The 14,905-nt window shown below is 36.9% G+C and overlaps 1 protein-coding gene across 6 annotated transcripts in view; it reads right to left on the bottom strand.

Moving 5' to 3' along the window:
• Nucleotides 1-14,905, bottom strand: part of RGS12 (regulator of G protein signaling 12) — an 88,202-nt gene that overhangs the window by 24,813 nt on the left and 48,484 nt on the right. For all 6 annotated transcript variants that reach the window (XM_076335853.1, XM_076335852.1, XM_076335851.1 and 3 more), the window contains 5 exons: nt 11,216-11,385; nt 8,129-8,221; nt 6,813-6,956; nt 2,196-2,375; nt 796-949 (listed from right to left, as the gene is read on the bottom strand). In XM_076335853.1, coding sequence (XP_076191968.1) covers nt 796-949; nt 2,196-2,375; nt 6,813-6,956; nt 8,129-8,221; nt 11,216-11,385 — 741 coding nt within the window. The remainder of the gene's footprint in view (nt 1-795; nt 950-2,195; nt 2,376-6,812; nt 6,957-8,128; nt 8,222-11,215; nt 11,386-14,905) is intronic.

The following is a 14,905-nucleotide window of genomic DNA, read 5'->3' as shown; positions in this document are numbered from 1 at the left end:
ATATGAGTACAATGAGAACACTTAAACTACCCGTATGATCGAAGATATCTTGTGGGTCTGGGCCTTTACTAGAAAACAGAGAAGTAACAATATGGTCCAAATTTGGTGCTTCGGTGGAATTTCTCTATTATTTTTAACTCAATGGAATGAGTTAATGCAAAACTTTAATCTCTTCCTCTAGAGACCATGTACAGGTGCTTTCATAGGGGAACTCTTCCTTAAACTCTCAAAAACAGTTAAGTAACAAAACGGCAGATTACAAGGGCTGTCACAACCCTGACTCTTCTTTTTTCATTTTAGTCAAGAAAGGTGGAAACAGGTAGCCAGTGTGTTCAAAAGTGAACATACCTGTGTGGTACTAATAAAAGAAAGAAAGGTACTATAATGCGGATGGAGGGATTTTTAAATAGCTATAATTATAGCTCTATTTGCATGTACAGCTCCTGAACTTCTCTGTAAAGATTTGAAATTATCTTACTATAAAAATAGTAGCTCTCTGCTTGAAAAAGCAATTGCCAGCACACAAAAATGCAGAGTCTACTGGAAAGCAGAAAAAGAGTCTCTTGGAAGTCAATGAAAACCAATTTAAATATTTTTATACTTTTATCTATTTATTTGTACATCTGCTTCCACAAAACTTCCAGTGATACTAGCCACACTATGGCCTTCTGACTTGACAGTTTCTTTTCCCACTGTCATGCCCAAGGATGCACTTAAATGCAAACTAAACACCATGAGATTAGTCACATCTATTGCTGAAACAACTTTGCAACAAAGTGGAATGTGAATACTCACCATTTGGATAATCTCCATTTTCTTTTCTCTTCTGTGATTTTCCCAAACTCTTACTTCTTGACCATGAGAAAAATGTTCCCCTTTTTTTCTTCTCAGTGTCCTCCTCTCCTGACTCTTCATTTAAAGATCTTCCTGACTTTGATTTACCACTTAACTAACACCAAAACACAATCAAATCATTGGTTGGATCACAGTTGTAAGTACATTATCTAAAATAAACCTTCCCACGCTTCTTCCCAAAACAAGAGTGTGACGGTCAGGTTAGCTTTCTTCTTTACCCCACTCACAAGTGTATATGCCAGCACCCCTCTCAGTAGCAATCAAAAAAAAAACCCACCACCCAGTGTAAACAAAAAGAAATACATAGATGGAAATGTGCTACTTGGTAGGGAGTACAAAACAGTAGCTAGAAACAAGCCATGGAGAGCTCCTGCAAACATGAAAGAACTCTCCATAGCTCACCAGTAATGCCTAAGTTAATGTGGAAAGGCCATTTGCCTTGCTTTTAAAACACAGAATTTCATTTCGGTATTTCAGATATTTTTCCTAGGCTAGGCTTGAACATGAACTGCATTTAAAGACAATGACAAAGTATTGTTTAACATTTACAAGTATAATCAAAGTATTTATTAGTGCTGAAGAATACAAACATCAGGAATGTTTGATATTAAACTAAACTTGCTTTTAACAAGCTACTATTCTTGTTAGATTATTAGAGTATTCCTTAAAATGCTACTTTTAAAAAGGTTCCTAGTAATAAAAATACATAATAGCAGATGGGCTAATGTGTAGTGATTGACATGAAAAATGCAAAGTTATAATTTACCCATACAGTTATGTAATACTATGGTGGTATTACCTACATGAAGAAAAAATAAACTCTAAATAACGTTAGGAGATCAGTAAGACTACTGGTCTAATTTTTAAGCAACTGTATCTGTTTCACACAGAATTATCTTAGTTCAGTAGGGGCTAAGAAATTTATAAGCTATCCTCTGCAAAGATGAGTTAGATTAGGTTAAGCCTTCTCCAATAACTTCTGATAAAATGTCTGCTCTCAGCAAAGGTTAAAATATCACATCTTAATTCCCGTATTCAATCAAAATAAGCTTCTGAACTGATGCATTAAAATAATCCTCATTTTTTATTTGTACACATATATTTAAATAATAACAAAGATTTAAAATTAAATTCAGGAAATCAATTGCTAGAAATCTGATTCAAAGGCATGGATTAAAAAAAGTATTTTCCTGAGTACATAAAGATTTTGTAATTCTATTTGCCAGCACCACTGAACAAACATTCTAGTTGTTTTTTATATATTATCTTTGATCTTCTAAGGAACTTGAAAAACATTATTTAAGAACATAGTTTTCCAATAACAACAATACAAAGGTAACCTTTTTCGGTGTTGAGATATTGGACTTCTCTGAACTGATACTGTGTTTAGAAGTGGGACTGCTGGGAACATGCTGAGGATCTGGAAGAGGACGACCTTCTACTTCAGCTAAGATGCATTCTTGGTAAAGGGGGGATTTGAGAAAGCGAGTATAGCTGTCAAACTTCATCAAGTTAAATATCTGAAATTAAAATGCAATGGATAATGGTTACGTAAGCTTAAATAATGCATCAAGAAAATGAAGCTATTTCGCAACAGCCAACTCCCACAAAATTTAGGACATTAACCTGTAAACAGCAGTAGGCATGACTTTGTTTAGACCTGGTTAAATACATTGCCCCAATTTAAAGTGAAACATAATTTGATCTATTCCCTTAGTACAGGTTCAGAAAAATGCTATGATTTGTGCAAAGTGCATGAGAAGCTGAGATGCTGTAGAGTGTTGGCAACACCATGCTCACAGCCATCTTTTACTGCATTTATGCCTCTGTACATTGTATGCAAAGCACGCAGCAAGCTAGCCATTTTAAATATTTTTCAAAGATTATTACAACAGTGCTATATGTTACAGGATTAAATTATAACAAGTGTGTTTTAAGGTAGCTATGAACAAGAAAAAAGTTTATCGTCTAAAACTCAGGAATATGATATAATCACAATATGCAATAGTATGCAATGATACAAGATACACAAGGTTAATTACTGACGCAGGGAGGAGCGAAGAGTCCTTTACAGTAGTATGTAATGTTCATGTGCCCAATCATAAGGAAAAAAAAGACCAGTTATCTTTGGAAGATTCAATAATCAAGGTGCTGTAAAGTCAAGACCTTGAAAAAGAACAGTTTACATAAAATGGCTGCTCTGGGCAAGACCAACATTTATCTTTAACTACATAGGAAGGAAGCAGCTCTATACCAGGCCTGGAGCAATTATCTGAGGCTAATTTAGCCAAAGCTAAATTTATGAAAGTAAAGGAAGAGAAGTTCTTTCTTAAATGCTAAACAATGTTTGAATTTCTTGTTCCATTTTTGCAAACCTGTAGGTTTTAAGTGAATCCATACTTTTACCTTTATATCTTCTCCAGTGATTCACTTGATCTGAAAAAACAGTATGAATGCCGCCTTCTTTGGACATGAGAAATTCCCTACAAGTGAAGAACGCTATGCACCACCCAACTGGTATGGCATTCCCAAGAGTCTACAGGGATGTCCATCACTAAGGCACAGTGGCCCAGTTGCAGATGGAAATAATTTTTCAGATTGTGCAGAGACACCCTTCTCAACAAGCATTAGCCCAAAGCTTTTCTGGCAAACAGCAGGATAACACAGAGAGAACTTGATCCTGCAGCATCACAGAAACCTAATTCAAACCGAATGCCAACTTCCACGTTCTTGCCTTCCCCCCCCCGTATATTCCCATTCCTGCTTAGGCACTACCTGTCATATTTGTTGGGCCTTGTAATGCACTGTTTTCCGCATGGTAAGCTATGGAAAAAAATACTTTTGTAGGGTTAGTTTTGCCAGCTTAACACGCTGAAAATGGCTCAGCACAAATTCTGATGTGCCCTCAATGCGGTGTCAAAGAGACAATCCAGTGTCAAAGATTTCCCACTTGAAAAACTGCTCACAAAGGGGAATCTCTCTCTCACGCTATGAAAGATAAAATCCTTCTCTGACCACAGGTACACTGGCAAAATTCAAAAAGGCAACTAGTTTCAGAGCACACGCAGTTTTCAGGCCAAGACTCAACAAATTATTCAGTATACACAACACACACAGCTTTGAAATGAAACGTTTCTTGAGTTCTGTTGAACTCAAAGAATAATACTGTGGTGTGTAAAATAGCGTAAAATACAGAGGAGCAATTACAAGAAATCAAAATGCCTCAATCTTAAGGACTCACAGATGCACTGCTGGTACAAGGTTATTGGGGAAAAATGGTAAGTACAGTCTGCAAACACCAACACAGATGCAAAAACCAAGCTAACTGAAAAATACAAAATACTTCACCTGTCCTTGAGGTTTTTAAGAAAATGAAACTTATAGAGGTTACACTCCTCAGCAAATCACAATATTTTAAGCTAAATGCAATTTGTGATCTCAAAATGTAAGACACGATTCTACAGCACAGCTAACACTGATACCTTAAATTTAATACAGTTTCAGGATGAAAAACAAAGCTTTTCAGAGTTGTCTTCTGTCACTGAATCTAGCACCAAAAGAAGATAAAATTGTTATTCCATGCTAGGTAGGAAGAATAAAGGAAAATATTGCAGAGAATGAAGAGACACAAGGAGAGTTACTGCAGAGATTAATTCTGCAGATTAAACATACTTAATACAGCAAAAACTTTCCAACCTTTTAACTTTGCTGGACAGAGTGATGACAGCTTAACTAATTTACCTTGAGCTGATCATCATCTGCCCTACTATGTTGCTAGCCCACACTACATCCCCAATTTCCTATATTTAGCATTATCATCATATTAATTTACACATGTTAATAACTTCTGCTTATTTGGAAAAATCTAGCAGATGCTATTTCTTGTTCTGGCAAATGAGAAAGAGAAATACAGCTTATAAAAGCATAATTTGAACTTTACACATAAACAAGGGTAGAAAAACTTACATCCATTTATGCATTTCTACATGAAGTAAATGGTATTTTATTCTTATTTTATTATCTTCAAGTGACCTACACTGTCTTGGATCAGGAAACACTCAAAATGCTTGTTCTTATTCTATTCTAAGAAACAGTGAAATCCTAACTAGGTATTTTGGCTGCATCCACACTGTCATATTACAACACCCCTAACAACAGGCTCAAGAGCAAATTTGTCAGGCTATGGACAGAAAGCAACTTCCAGCAGCATTCCCAACAGGCAGTGCTTGAGAGATAACGGCCTCAGCCGCGCTTTCCAAGGCACTTTCCCACACCCACTTCTGCAACTCCACCACAGCCTTACAGCAACACTCCCAATTCCCCAGCATCATATAACACTGATCGGACGACCACCACAGATCAGCACCCTTGCACTCCATGCTCAGTGCTGAAATCTGAAAAATCTTGTGAAAGACCACAAATGCAGAGCCTTCTCATTATTAAGATGGTGTCACCACCATGAGCTGAACTTTGAAAGTCTGTGGGTGTGTTGCAATAACTACACACACCTACAGTTCTGTGTTCCCGAGGTCATGCCACCCATCAGGACCACAAACTGACCCTATTACAGAACCACCACTTAGTGAAACCAAGCTATTAAGGGCCATCAAGGCAGTTGATTATCCAGCACCAACCTCAGCCAGGCAACACACCATTAGTATCTCAGCTGGCACACCTAGCTCCAAGGCGGCTTATTTTGGCAGAAGTAACTCTCATCCTGCTTCACCTAATTTCTCAGTAGGAGGAACAGGCCTGACTGAGGGATCTGATGGGAGAACTACAGAGGCATTGATAATTTGAGAGAAGCAGGTCAGGTCCAGATAGGCCACATGACTGGGATTAGACCCACAGCAGCACTTCACATCAGCATTTTCACCCACCTTATGAGCCCTCCAACCTAAGGACGCAGCATTTTCAAAGAAGGAAGAAAACCTACATCAGCCCAGTTCTCATAAGAACACCATCTCTCCACCAAACAACTGGGAGACGATGAAGAGGAATTCAGGCATGGGCTCCACAAAGCCAAGATGACGAATGCATGAAAAAATCTCTGGGAAGATCATGGCTGGTAATTCCCACAGAAGCCTCAGGCCTTAGTAAGGTGCATGGGGGGTAGCTGTAATGCTAGAAGCTACTAGACCAGTGGTTAGACTTACCTTCCTATCTCCACTTCACAGATGGAGGAAGACACTATACCCACCTGCTCTTACACCCCAAAAGCATGCAATCTGAGGTTGCACTAAGACTGTGACCTGCTTCATTTATGCAGTTAAAGCTATATCCTTGATTTCTAAATAGCATGATCTCAAAATTATTTCTACTAATAAATTATTAGGGTATGAGTTACCAAAGAGATTACTTAGGAGAAAAAAGAAGAAACTTAAATTCTACAGAAAATGTGAAATGTACCCTGTTGTTACATAACTCTTCTGAACACCAAAAATTATTTAGAATGCATCCACTTCAGAGGTCTTCAGACACCAACAGTTATAACAAGCTCTTTGTTTGACAGTTCTATTAAAGCACAAGGGAAGGACTCCTACAATACAACAGACATATTTTACAAACCACTTTAACCAAAATTAGACACTATTTGTGTACACAATTGTCCACTAAAGAAAAGAATAAGCAACCATATGCAAACACCATATGCAATGTTGTTGCACCACATGGCATTATTTACTTGCACTAAACCTTCATTTCAATAATAGTATTTTTCAGATTTTTAGTTAATGACGATTTTCGACACATATGCAAATGTACAGACAAAGTCAAGCAGCACTCCATTATACAGCCTCTCTCTATTCTGCTAGTAGAATCTATATGATCTTCACTTCTCTGTCTTTTTAGGCATACTAAAACATACAGCACGTGAAACTACTTTTACAGATTTTAAAGCACTTCAGAGGAAAAGATAATAGACATAAATGTACAACAGTCATGTTTTCTATGGTTACCTGAAGTTGCTGTTCCTTGAACATATCTGGATGTGGAGAATTGAGAATATCATCTGCCAACTGTGCCTGGCTATCAATATTAACTGGGGTTGTAGCTTTGCTACACAAGAACTTACTGAAGATCTCCCGAGCTCTGTAAGAAAGCTACAGGAAAGAAATGCTAAATGTATGTTTGCTTTGCAAGCATATTTTTATACAGGTATTTTTTACGTTAATATATTCCACACAAAAACATTCAGCTATTCCAGTTTCCTTAATATATTAGCATTTTTCATTTAACAGCTTTTGTTAGTTTTAGGCATATAAAGAGGGTTTTTCCTTTAAAATTACAAATATTCATCAGATATTTCTTAAGCAGTAAAAGTTGCCATAAAAATTAAAATAATCAAACTATGAAAATTTTAAAGGTGAAGCACGTCAAATGCTGCCTTACGAGAACAGATTTTTTTAGAGTTTTGACCTTTTACATAACAGTTACTATTTAAATAAATCCTCTAAGCTTCAATTTCCAGAATTTAGAAAAATGTAAACATATATTTGAATATTTACTGTTAAAAACATTCATGCTCTGTTCTAAACTTGTTTACTTTGAAACACCCACATTCTGGAAATAATGAAAAACACACCAAACTGATCTCAAAGCCCTTAAGAAGAGTGTTCAGAAAATACATTGTTCGAAGACAGAAGAAAATGGGGAAAACCTCAATGATCCACAAAAGAGCGAAGAGGGACCTGCAAGATGAAACCGTTTCCACAGTGTAAACCTGACTAGATTTGGCTGTGGTGTCGACAGAAGTGTTGCCAACCTGCACAAAATTTGAAATTCACCAAAACTGCCTGACCAGCATAGGACTGTTTTAAAAGGATGAGATGCAGATTCTCATAATTTGTGAACACACATTACAGCAGCAGATATATCTAAGTTAGTTATAAACGCATTATCTTGGCTAGTGGAGGCAGTCTAGCTGAAAGAGCACAACAGAGGCTAATTTTCGCCTCTCCTTGACATGTTAAATTAACTTGCTCTGCACTCCCTTGCACTGGGCTACTGCAGCTAGCCATTTTTCAACATCCAGTATACCTTAGCTCATTTTTACAGAGCTACCTCTGCACTTTACTGCAGTCTAAATATATCCAACATATTAAACCTGGGACAGTAGTCTCAAGGGATTGAGAAAATTAGACTGAGGCTCCGACCCTATTTTAGTAAAGTCACAGTACAAAGACCAAGCACAGCTCGAATAATTTCGGTAATCTTGAAGAAGTAACAATTTTTAGTAAGCAACACCATATATTGAAATACAACATTGACTTACCTCTTTTTTATCATGTGCAGGTACATGGTTAAAATATTCACAGGCCTGCCAAAATAAAATATTTTCTTCACTGAATTCTTTCCGTAGAAATTCCTAGGGGAAAAAATAAACAAATAAATAAATGTCTCATAAAGAAAAGAAGTTACTTGCCATTTCAAACAACACATTTATAATGCTTGGTAAGAATATTAAAGTTTGCATAATGGTAACATTTCAATCAGTCTCACAGCCCAGTTTTCTTCTAAAGTAAAAACCAACACATGCCCAATATATGCCTAGTGCTTATCCTCTTTCTCATTTCTTTTAAAACGTATACAATTGAGACAAATCCATCAAGTTACAATCAAATCATTTGCATGTACAATGACGAAGTTTGAAACTTCATGTTAAGTAGTGTATAAACTAGTGAATAAACTTTTAATAAAAATTTAAATAATTTATAACTACATTTAAAAATTACACTGTAAACCGGCTGTCTTCAATTGCAGTTCTACTGGTATAATAGAGTAGGTGTTTATCGAGCAGCGTCCATAATCAATTCTGTATTCATTACAGCATCTTTTCGCATCACATGGCAACTACAAAAAATCGTTTATCACTGCTTGCCAATGTGGTTACATGGGTTCTCCTTGGAAAATGCATTCTTAGAGAAAAAAAAAAATCTCCCACTACAACACACAATAACCAGAACATTTATATTATAGCATCCAAATGAAGACTGGGACCCCATTCAGTTGGGAAATTGTAGAACCACAAACTGTCCCTGATTCAAATCCGTACAATTCAATATTCTCTCAGCATGTGTTTCTCGAAAGCATTTTAACCACTGGGGAGGTGGGGGGAGGATATAAAAAAAAAATTAACTTGGTCCTCTAAAAAAATTATCTAGGCATTCATGCAATTGGAACAATGCTTGTTTACACTATAGAGCTTTAGATATCAGTGTTTAATTGGAAATTTTATTTTAAGTCAGCCCACAAGCCACAACCTTCACTCAAGTGTCACACTGGTATCACTCAAGCTTCCTCAACATACAAGGCGGTCTCAGAAAGTAGTGTAAGAGGAATCTTCACAAAAATATTTAAAACTTAACTTTATTTGTGCTTTTAAAATTTACACAGAGTTTCGGGAATCCAACTGTAAGAAAGCAATTGAGATAAACTACAATACAGGGAGTCTAAACCCACTAGCAATCTCTCAATTTAAACTAAAAGTTCTTCAGATACCTAACCTGAGACACCAAATGCTTAAGACAATCGAGAGAGTAGTCAGGGAACATTTCTGCATTTTACATGTAATTACAGATTAAAAGAGAATCAAATTAGTGAGCAGGAACTGGAACCCAACTGCCTACTTCCCCGCTTAGTGTCTTCACTACAAATCTATAGTCAATCTCCTGCTTGCTTGCTTTCTGGCCATGTGATTTGGGCACAGCTGGCTGCACAATAATTCAGCTTCATCAGGAAGACTGAGTGGTGCCCCAGTTGGAACATTATGTAGCCTTGCAGTTATCACACATGGCTGGGAAGCTGGAGATGTTGGTTTGAACCACCTGACGGGGGAACTTGCAATCAGGTCTCTCACTTCCTGGATGACTGCTCTAATCAGCAGACTTATGCAAAATGTGAGTATTTGCAAAACATGCAAAATCTCTTCTTCTTAGAGAGTAATTCCTGCTCTGTGACAAAGCTGTCCTCAGGAAAGGCCTATGCATGTTGAATCCCAAATGCACCAAGATGCTTACTATGCAATCGTAAATTAAATGCTGATGCTCCAATGTTCTTGAATACTGGCAGAAATCTGTACCTTTTGGCTAGTTATAGGTGACGCCCTTCTCAGTCCATGGGCTTTCTGAGTTTCCCTTTGAAGGAATGTTAACCTATCACTTGAAAAGGCATTTTTTTTAGGCACCATGACTCTGCTTTGTGCCAGACTCCAAGGCTTACACTCTTAAGTGTACGTAAGTAAGTTTACTGGCGGCTTAAAAGTAATGAGAAAAGACAACTAAACTTTCGGTAGCACATTCCCAAACTGTAATTTTTCAGGTGGATTCTAACATCAGATCAAAATTGTAATTTTTCTTTCACTCTGAGAAGAAGTCCCAGTATCTAAGCAGAAATGCTAATAACTCTTAGGCTACTCTACTAAGAAAAATGGAAAGACAGGGAACGTAATATCCAGGATATATTATTTTGTTTTCATCTTCTCTGTTTCCTCAAACAAGCGTTCACTGTTAAGGTGGTTCTTTGGGTCCCCACACCATTTAATATGGAAGTGTGCTTAGTAATCATTTGGTATTTTAATGTACTTTCGTATCAAGTAAAGGAGTCCAATAATCTACATCTCTCATACCATAGGTTTCTTTATGTCCTATTTGTGAAAATTATTTGAGCAGCACAAAATGTCCTTGTGATTCAGAATCAGCAACAGACTTTCAGTGCAACAATGCAAAAGTGTATAAACCTCTAGTTCCTTACATGTAAAATAGGTGATACTACTTACAACTTCATAAATGTGCTGTGAAGAAACTTAATTTATGCTTTGCAAATACTCAACACTACTCCTACAAGCTGCAGCTTTAACAAGTGCTGTTAGCTACCTTAATTGCTTCTGAAAAGTATTTCTAAAAACCTTTTGCAGGAAGATAAGCCACTGTGTCATTGAAAAAATGTCCTACATGGCTTCCAACATTTCAGTAGGCAAACATGAATAGATTACCAATTCTTAGGAAACTACTGAAACTACTGCCTTGTTCTTTTTTCAAAGGCTACAGATACAAATGTAACCAAATGTAACTGTTTTATAAAATGGGGAAGCTTTCTAAAAGTTCAGATACAAAGCAAAGTATAGCCTCCATTTTTATCTGAATTTTTTTCTACCCAGAAATGCATGGCAATATGTGTATTACTATGAACTCTTATTCAACTGCGAACCCATTTAAACTTGTTATCTGAGCATCTTTCTAACTGTGTAACAACAAACTCCTATCTCTTGACCTATGTAAGGATACTGTCAAAAAAGAAAAAAGAATACAGAATAATTACTGCAGCAATTTTGAAAGGCCTCTTACCATCCCTCAAAACTTACTGAAAAATATTTAACACCAACAGGATCCTGAAGAAGACGCTCAAATGAAACAGCCCAGCTTGCAACTCTTCTTTCTCGAAGTCGTCGGCAGCTCTGTACACTGGGAAGACTAGCATTGCTACTGAGGCTATTTTCACTGATGCAGTCTTTTAAATCAGTACTATTCAGCTCTGTTAAAAAAAAAAGAACAGATTTGTCAACAAAATATTATTCACTTTTACTCTTCAGCATTGTTTACTTGATTTATCACACCTCCTGCTCAAGCTGAAAGCAGTGAAGACTTCAAAATATCCCTCCCCATTTTTATTAGGAGCACCTGCATAGATAAAGCAACCCCAACCTTCTCTCAATTTTCTTCTGTTCCACTGCAAAGAAAATTAAATTCCCCTGCCAGAAGCAAAAGGGGCAGGCACAAAAGAAAATGTCTTTTCTTGTTTCACAAAAATAAATATTCTGGACAAAATTTTCTGCTCACATTCCTCACCTCATGGACTGCAATCCTTCGTAAGATTGTCGAAGGAAAGTAGACCTTTAAGAACCCACCGTTCACCAGAAAGTGGGAAAAAACCTATTAGGTGATAGGAGATAGCAAAATCTCTTACACTCTTAAATCAGCATACAGGGACTATGCGAAGTTTTTCATGGAAATGAGAGATTCCTGTCAAATGCTGAAAATTTAGGAAAGAATTCAAATGAGGAAAAGAACGTCAAGGAAAATGAGCTAGTAATGGATGCCTTCCTCATCCATGGAAAGTATCAAGAGGTATCAAACCATAGGTCCTAAATTTATCAGGGTTTCTTACAAAAACAGGGATCTGTGACTCCCTTCCAGACTCGAGCCAAGGCAGTGCAATAATCTGGGGAACTCAAGTTGAGAAATGATCAGAATCCTTAGATCTCAGAAAAACAGAAATTTCTTTTGTATTCTGAAAGACAAATTAACAAGAACCCATAGAGAATTCAGGAAAACGCAACCTTGTGTAGCAGCATGACTGTAATAATTTCAAGTATTGACCCAGATCATCTTCGTCACATATCAGTAAACAGAGCACAAACAATAAATTCTTAAAGAAGTGACCACTTGTTCACAGAAGTGTAAATGTGAAAGAAATGGCTGCTTTAAGTAAAAGAGAGAACTGTGTACAACAGGGTCCTATTCACAAACCTGTCATTTATTTGGTTTTATGCCCTTTTACAAATCACCACTCTCTTCATCTCTGTTTACACAAATGTAAAATTGGTATAGCAGTACTCACAGATACCCACTTCACAGAGGTGACCTGAGGTTTAATTAGTTGCGAAGACACAACTGAATAAAGCCCTGAGCTATCTGGTCCGATCTCATAACGGACCCTGCTTTGAGCGGGAGGATGCACTAGAGAGATGCCAAACTGAATGATTCTGTGATGAAGAGATAAAAAAAAAGCAGACATTCAATTCTTTGAAAAATTAGCAGTAATAGATGTGAGAAAAGAATATCCTCAAATAAAATAGATATCTTCAATAATTCCATGCCAAATGGAAAAGCAAATATACAACTCATTATAAATGTAATCTGATTGAGAAAACTGAATTCGCAACCAGTAAGAAATGGCCTATTCTTCACAGAGACATTTTTATTGTTGTTTATTTCCATCAGTTAATCACCTGGACTAACTAAACCAAAGAGTAATTTCACCAAAATTACTACTTTATAAGATCTCCCAAGTTCTCCTTTTCTGCTATATATATTTCAAAGCACTTTGCATTTCCAAATTCTATGTTACAAAACATTATTGTTCCTCCCTGGAAGTATGAACTTTGAAAAAAAAAGGACCATTCAAAGATAGTTATGAACACAGGAAAAAGTTATAAAGATAAGAAAAATTAAAGAAGAAAAATAGTTCTGAAACTTCATTTTTAAATGTATTCTGTAGCTTAGAAACATTTACTAAGATGTAACAGTTAACTACGGCAAATTTCTGTAAGCAAAGCTATTGTTTAAGACAAAAAGAAGACAAAAGAAGACAAAATAAGACAAAGAGAGAATTAGATTAGGGAGGAATGAAAATGTAACTTTACATTTTCAACACGGATAATATTTAAGGACTATAACAACACATCAGACATACAAATATTTTTCTTTGCCTAATTGTCATATTAATCAAAGCTAATGAAAAACTCAGCAAATAATGCCAAATCTTTTATAAGAAATATTTATTCACTTTTTCCCTTAAGACATATAAAAGCGCATAACCAAGTCAACTGTTAGCTTCATTAGAGAATACCTGTCACCACAGTGAAACTATTGTGAAAGAAGCTAATGTGAATCTGAAGAGAATTGTATCTAAATTTATTATCTGAAGTATTTTGCTTTAACTCTGCAGGTGGATATGTTTTATTTTACAGTCCAGGATATAAAGAGACACCCACTTCTTAATATATCTGGAACAGTTTCAGATACTGCCTCACTCCTAGAGGGTTCAATCCCCAGTGTTCTCCAGTGATGAACGATGACAATTTCCTAGTTCCTTTCAGGCAAAATCAGAAAGGTAAACTCTTCCCACATACCAAACCATTTAAACCTACTTGGCTGACAGAGGGAAATTGGGGAGTAGCCACACCAAGTGCTCAACTCTAAATCCACAAGTCACAGCGCCTTAGGACTCAGAAGGGATTGCAGAACGGTAGGCACAGCAGTCATTAGGTCAGCTTCACCTTCCTCCCTCCGAGTGATGGCTGTTCAATTTCCCTATGGCAGGCAGGAAGACCAAACTGCAATTACAGTCTCCGAGTGTTTACACCAGTGGGTGACTGCTAACTACCTTTAATTGCTAGCAGCTGCTCGCTCTCTCCAGCTTGTCAGAGTTATATTTGCTCTAAACTACACTGGGTTCTCATTCCTCTGATATGCTGCCGACTCTGGAGGTCCCATGAAAACAAATGAACCAAAATAAGACTGCCTTTTCAGCGACTTTGAGAGCTACAGGCACAGGTCCTCCAAGGTGTTAAAGTAGCATTAAGGGATTCCTCATTCATGGTAAACTGTCTCTGTTCTGGTGGATTTTATTCCGCTAATTCAGATTTTTTCAGAAAGAACTATTTGAATTCATAGTTAACCCTGACACTGCTTTGTTCTCCCTTAAAACAAAAATGCAGTCAGATTGCTTTTAAAATCTGTACAGATTTCTGCTGGGGTACCTATCAACCTGAAAACAACTCAGAAGAAGGTTGTTTCCCAGAAAAGGCTGTTATTCTAGTTTCTTTTACCACGTATATCAACAGTTGCAATTAAAACAGTTACAACCTAGTGCAGGTATACCATTTAGAATCAAAGAAATGTCAGACGGGAAGAAAAAACCCCACCAACTATAACACTAGTACACAGTTTATCCAAATCACGCTTAAATGAAGACTATAAGCCGTAACTCCTGCTCTACTCCTCTTGCAGAGGAATGTTTCCAATGTAAGACTTCAGTGTCAGGTTTCCCAACTCTCACAACTCGTGCATTCCTAGGTACACACAGCCCACCTTGGAAAGCAGGAATGGAGAAACTTTCCAATCCAGTCACATATTTTGTCTAGTGATCACTCTGTGATGATCATTAGAGGAAACGTAGAGCCCTGATTCCCACCCTTAAATGTTCTAACCGCAAGGCTGTTGTGCAAAGTGGCCTCCTCCTTCTTGTCAAGTGTTTAAAAAAAAAAAAA

The sequence above is a fragment of the Aptenodytes patagonicus genome, chromosome 4 (assembly GCF_965638725.1).
Source record: "Aptenodytes patagonicus chromosome 4, bAptPat1.pri.cur, whole genome shotgun sequence".
NCBI classification, from domain to species: Eukaryota; Metazoa; Chordata; class Aves; order Sphenisciformes; family Spheniscidae; genus Aptenodytes; species Aptenodytes patagonicus.
This window is presented reverse-complemented; position numbering and strand designations above follow the sequence as displayed.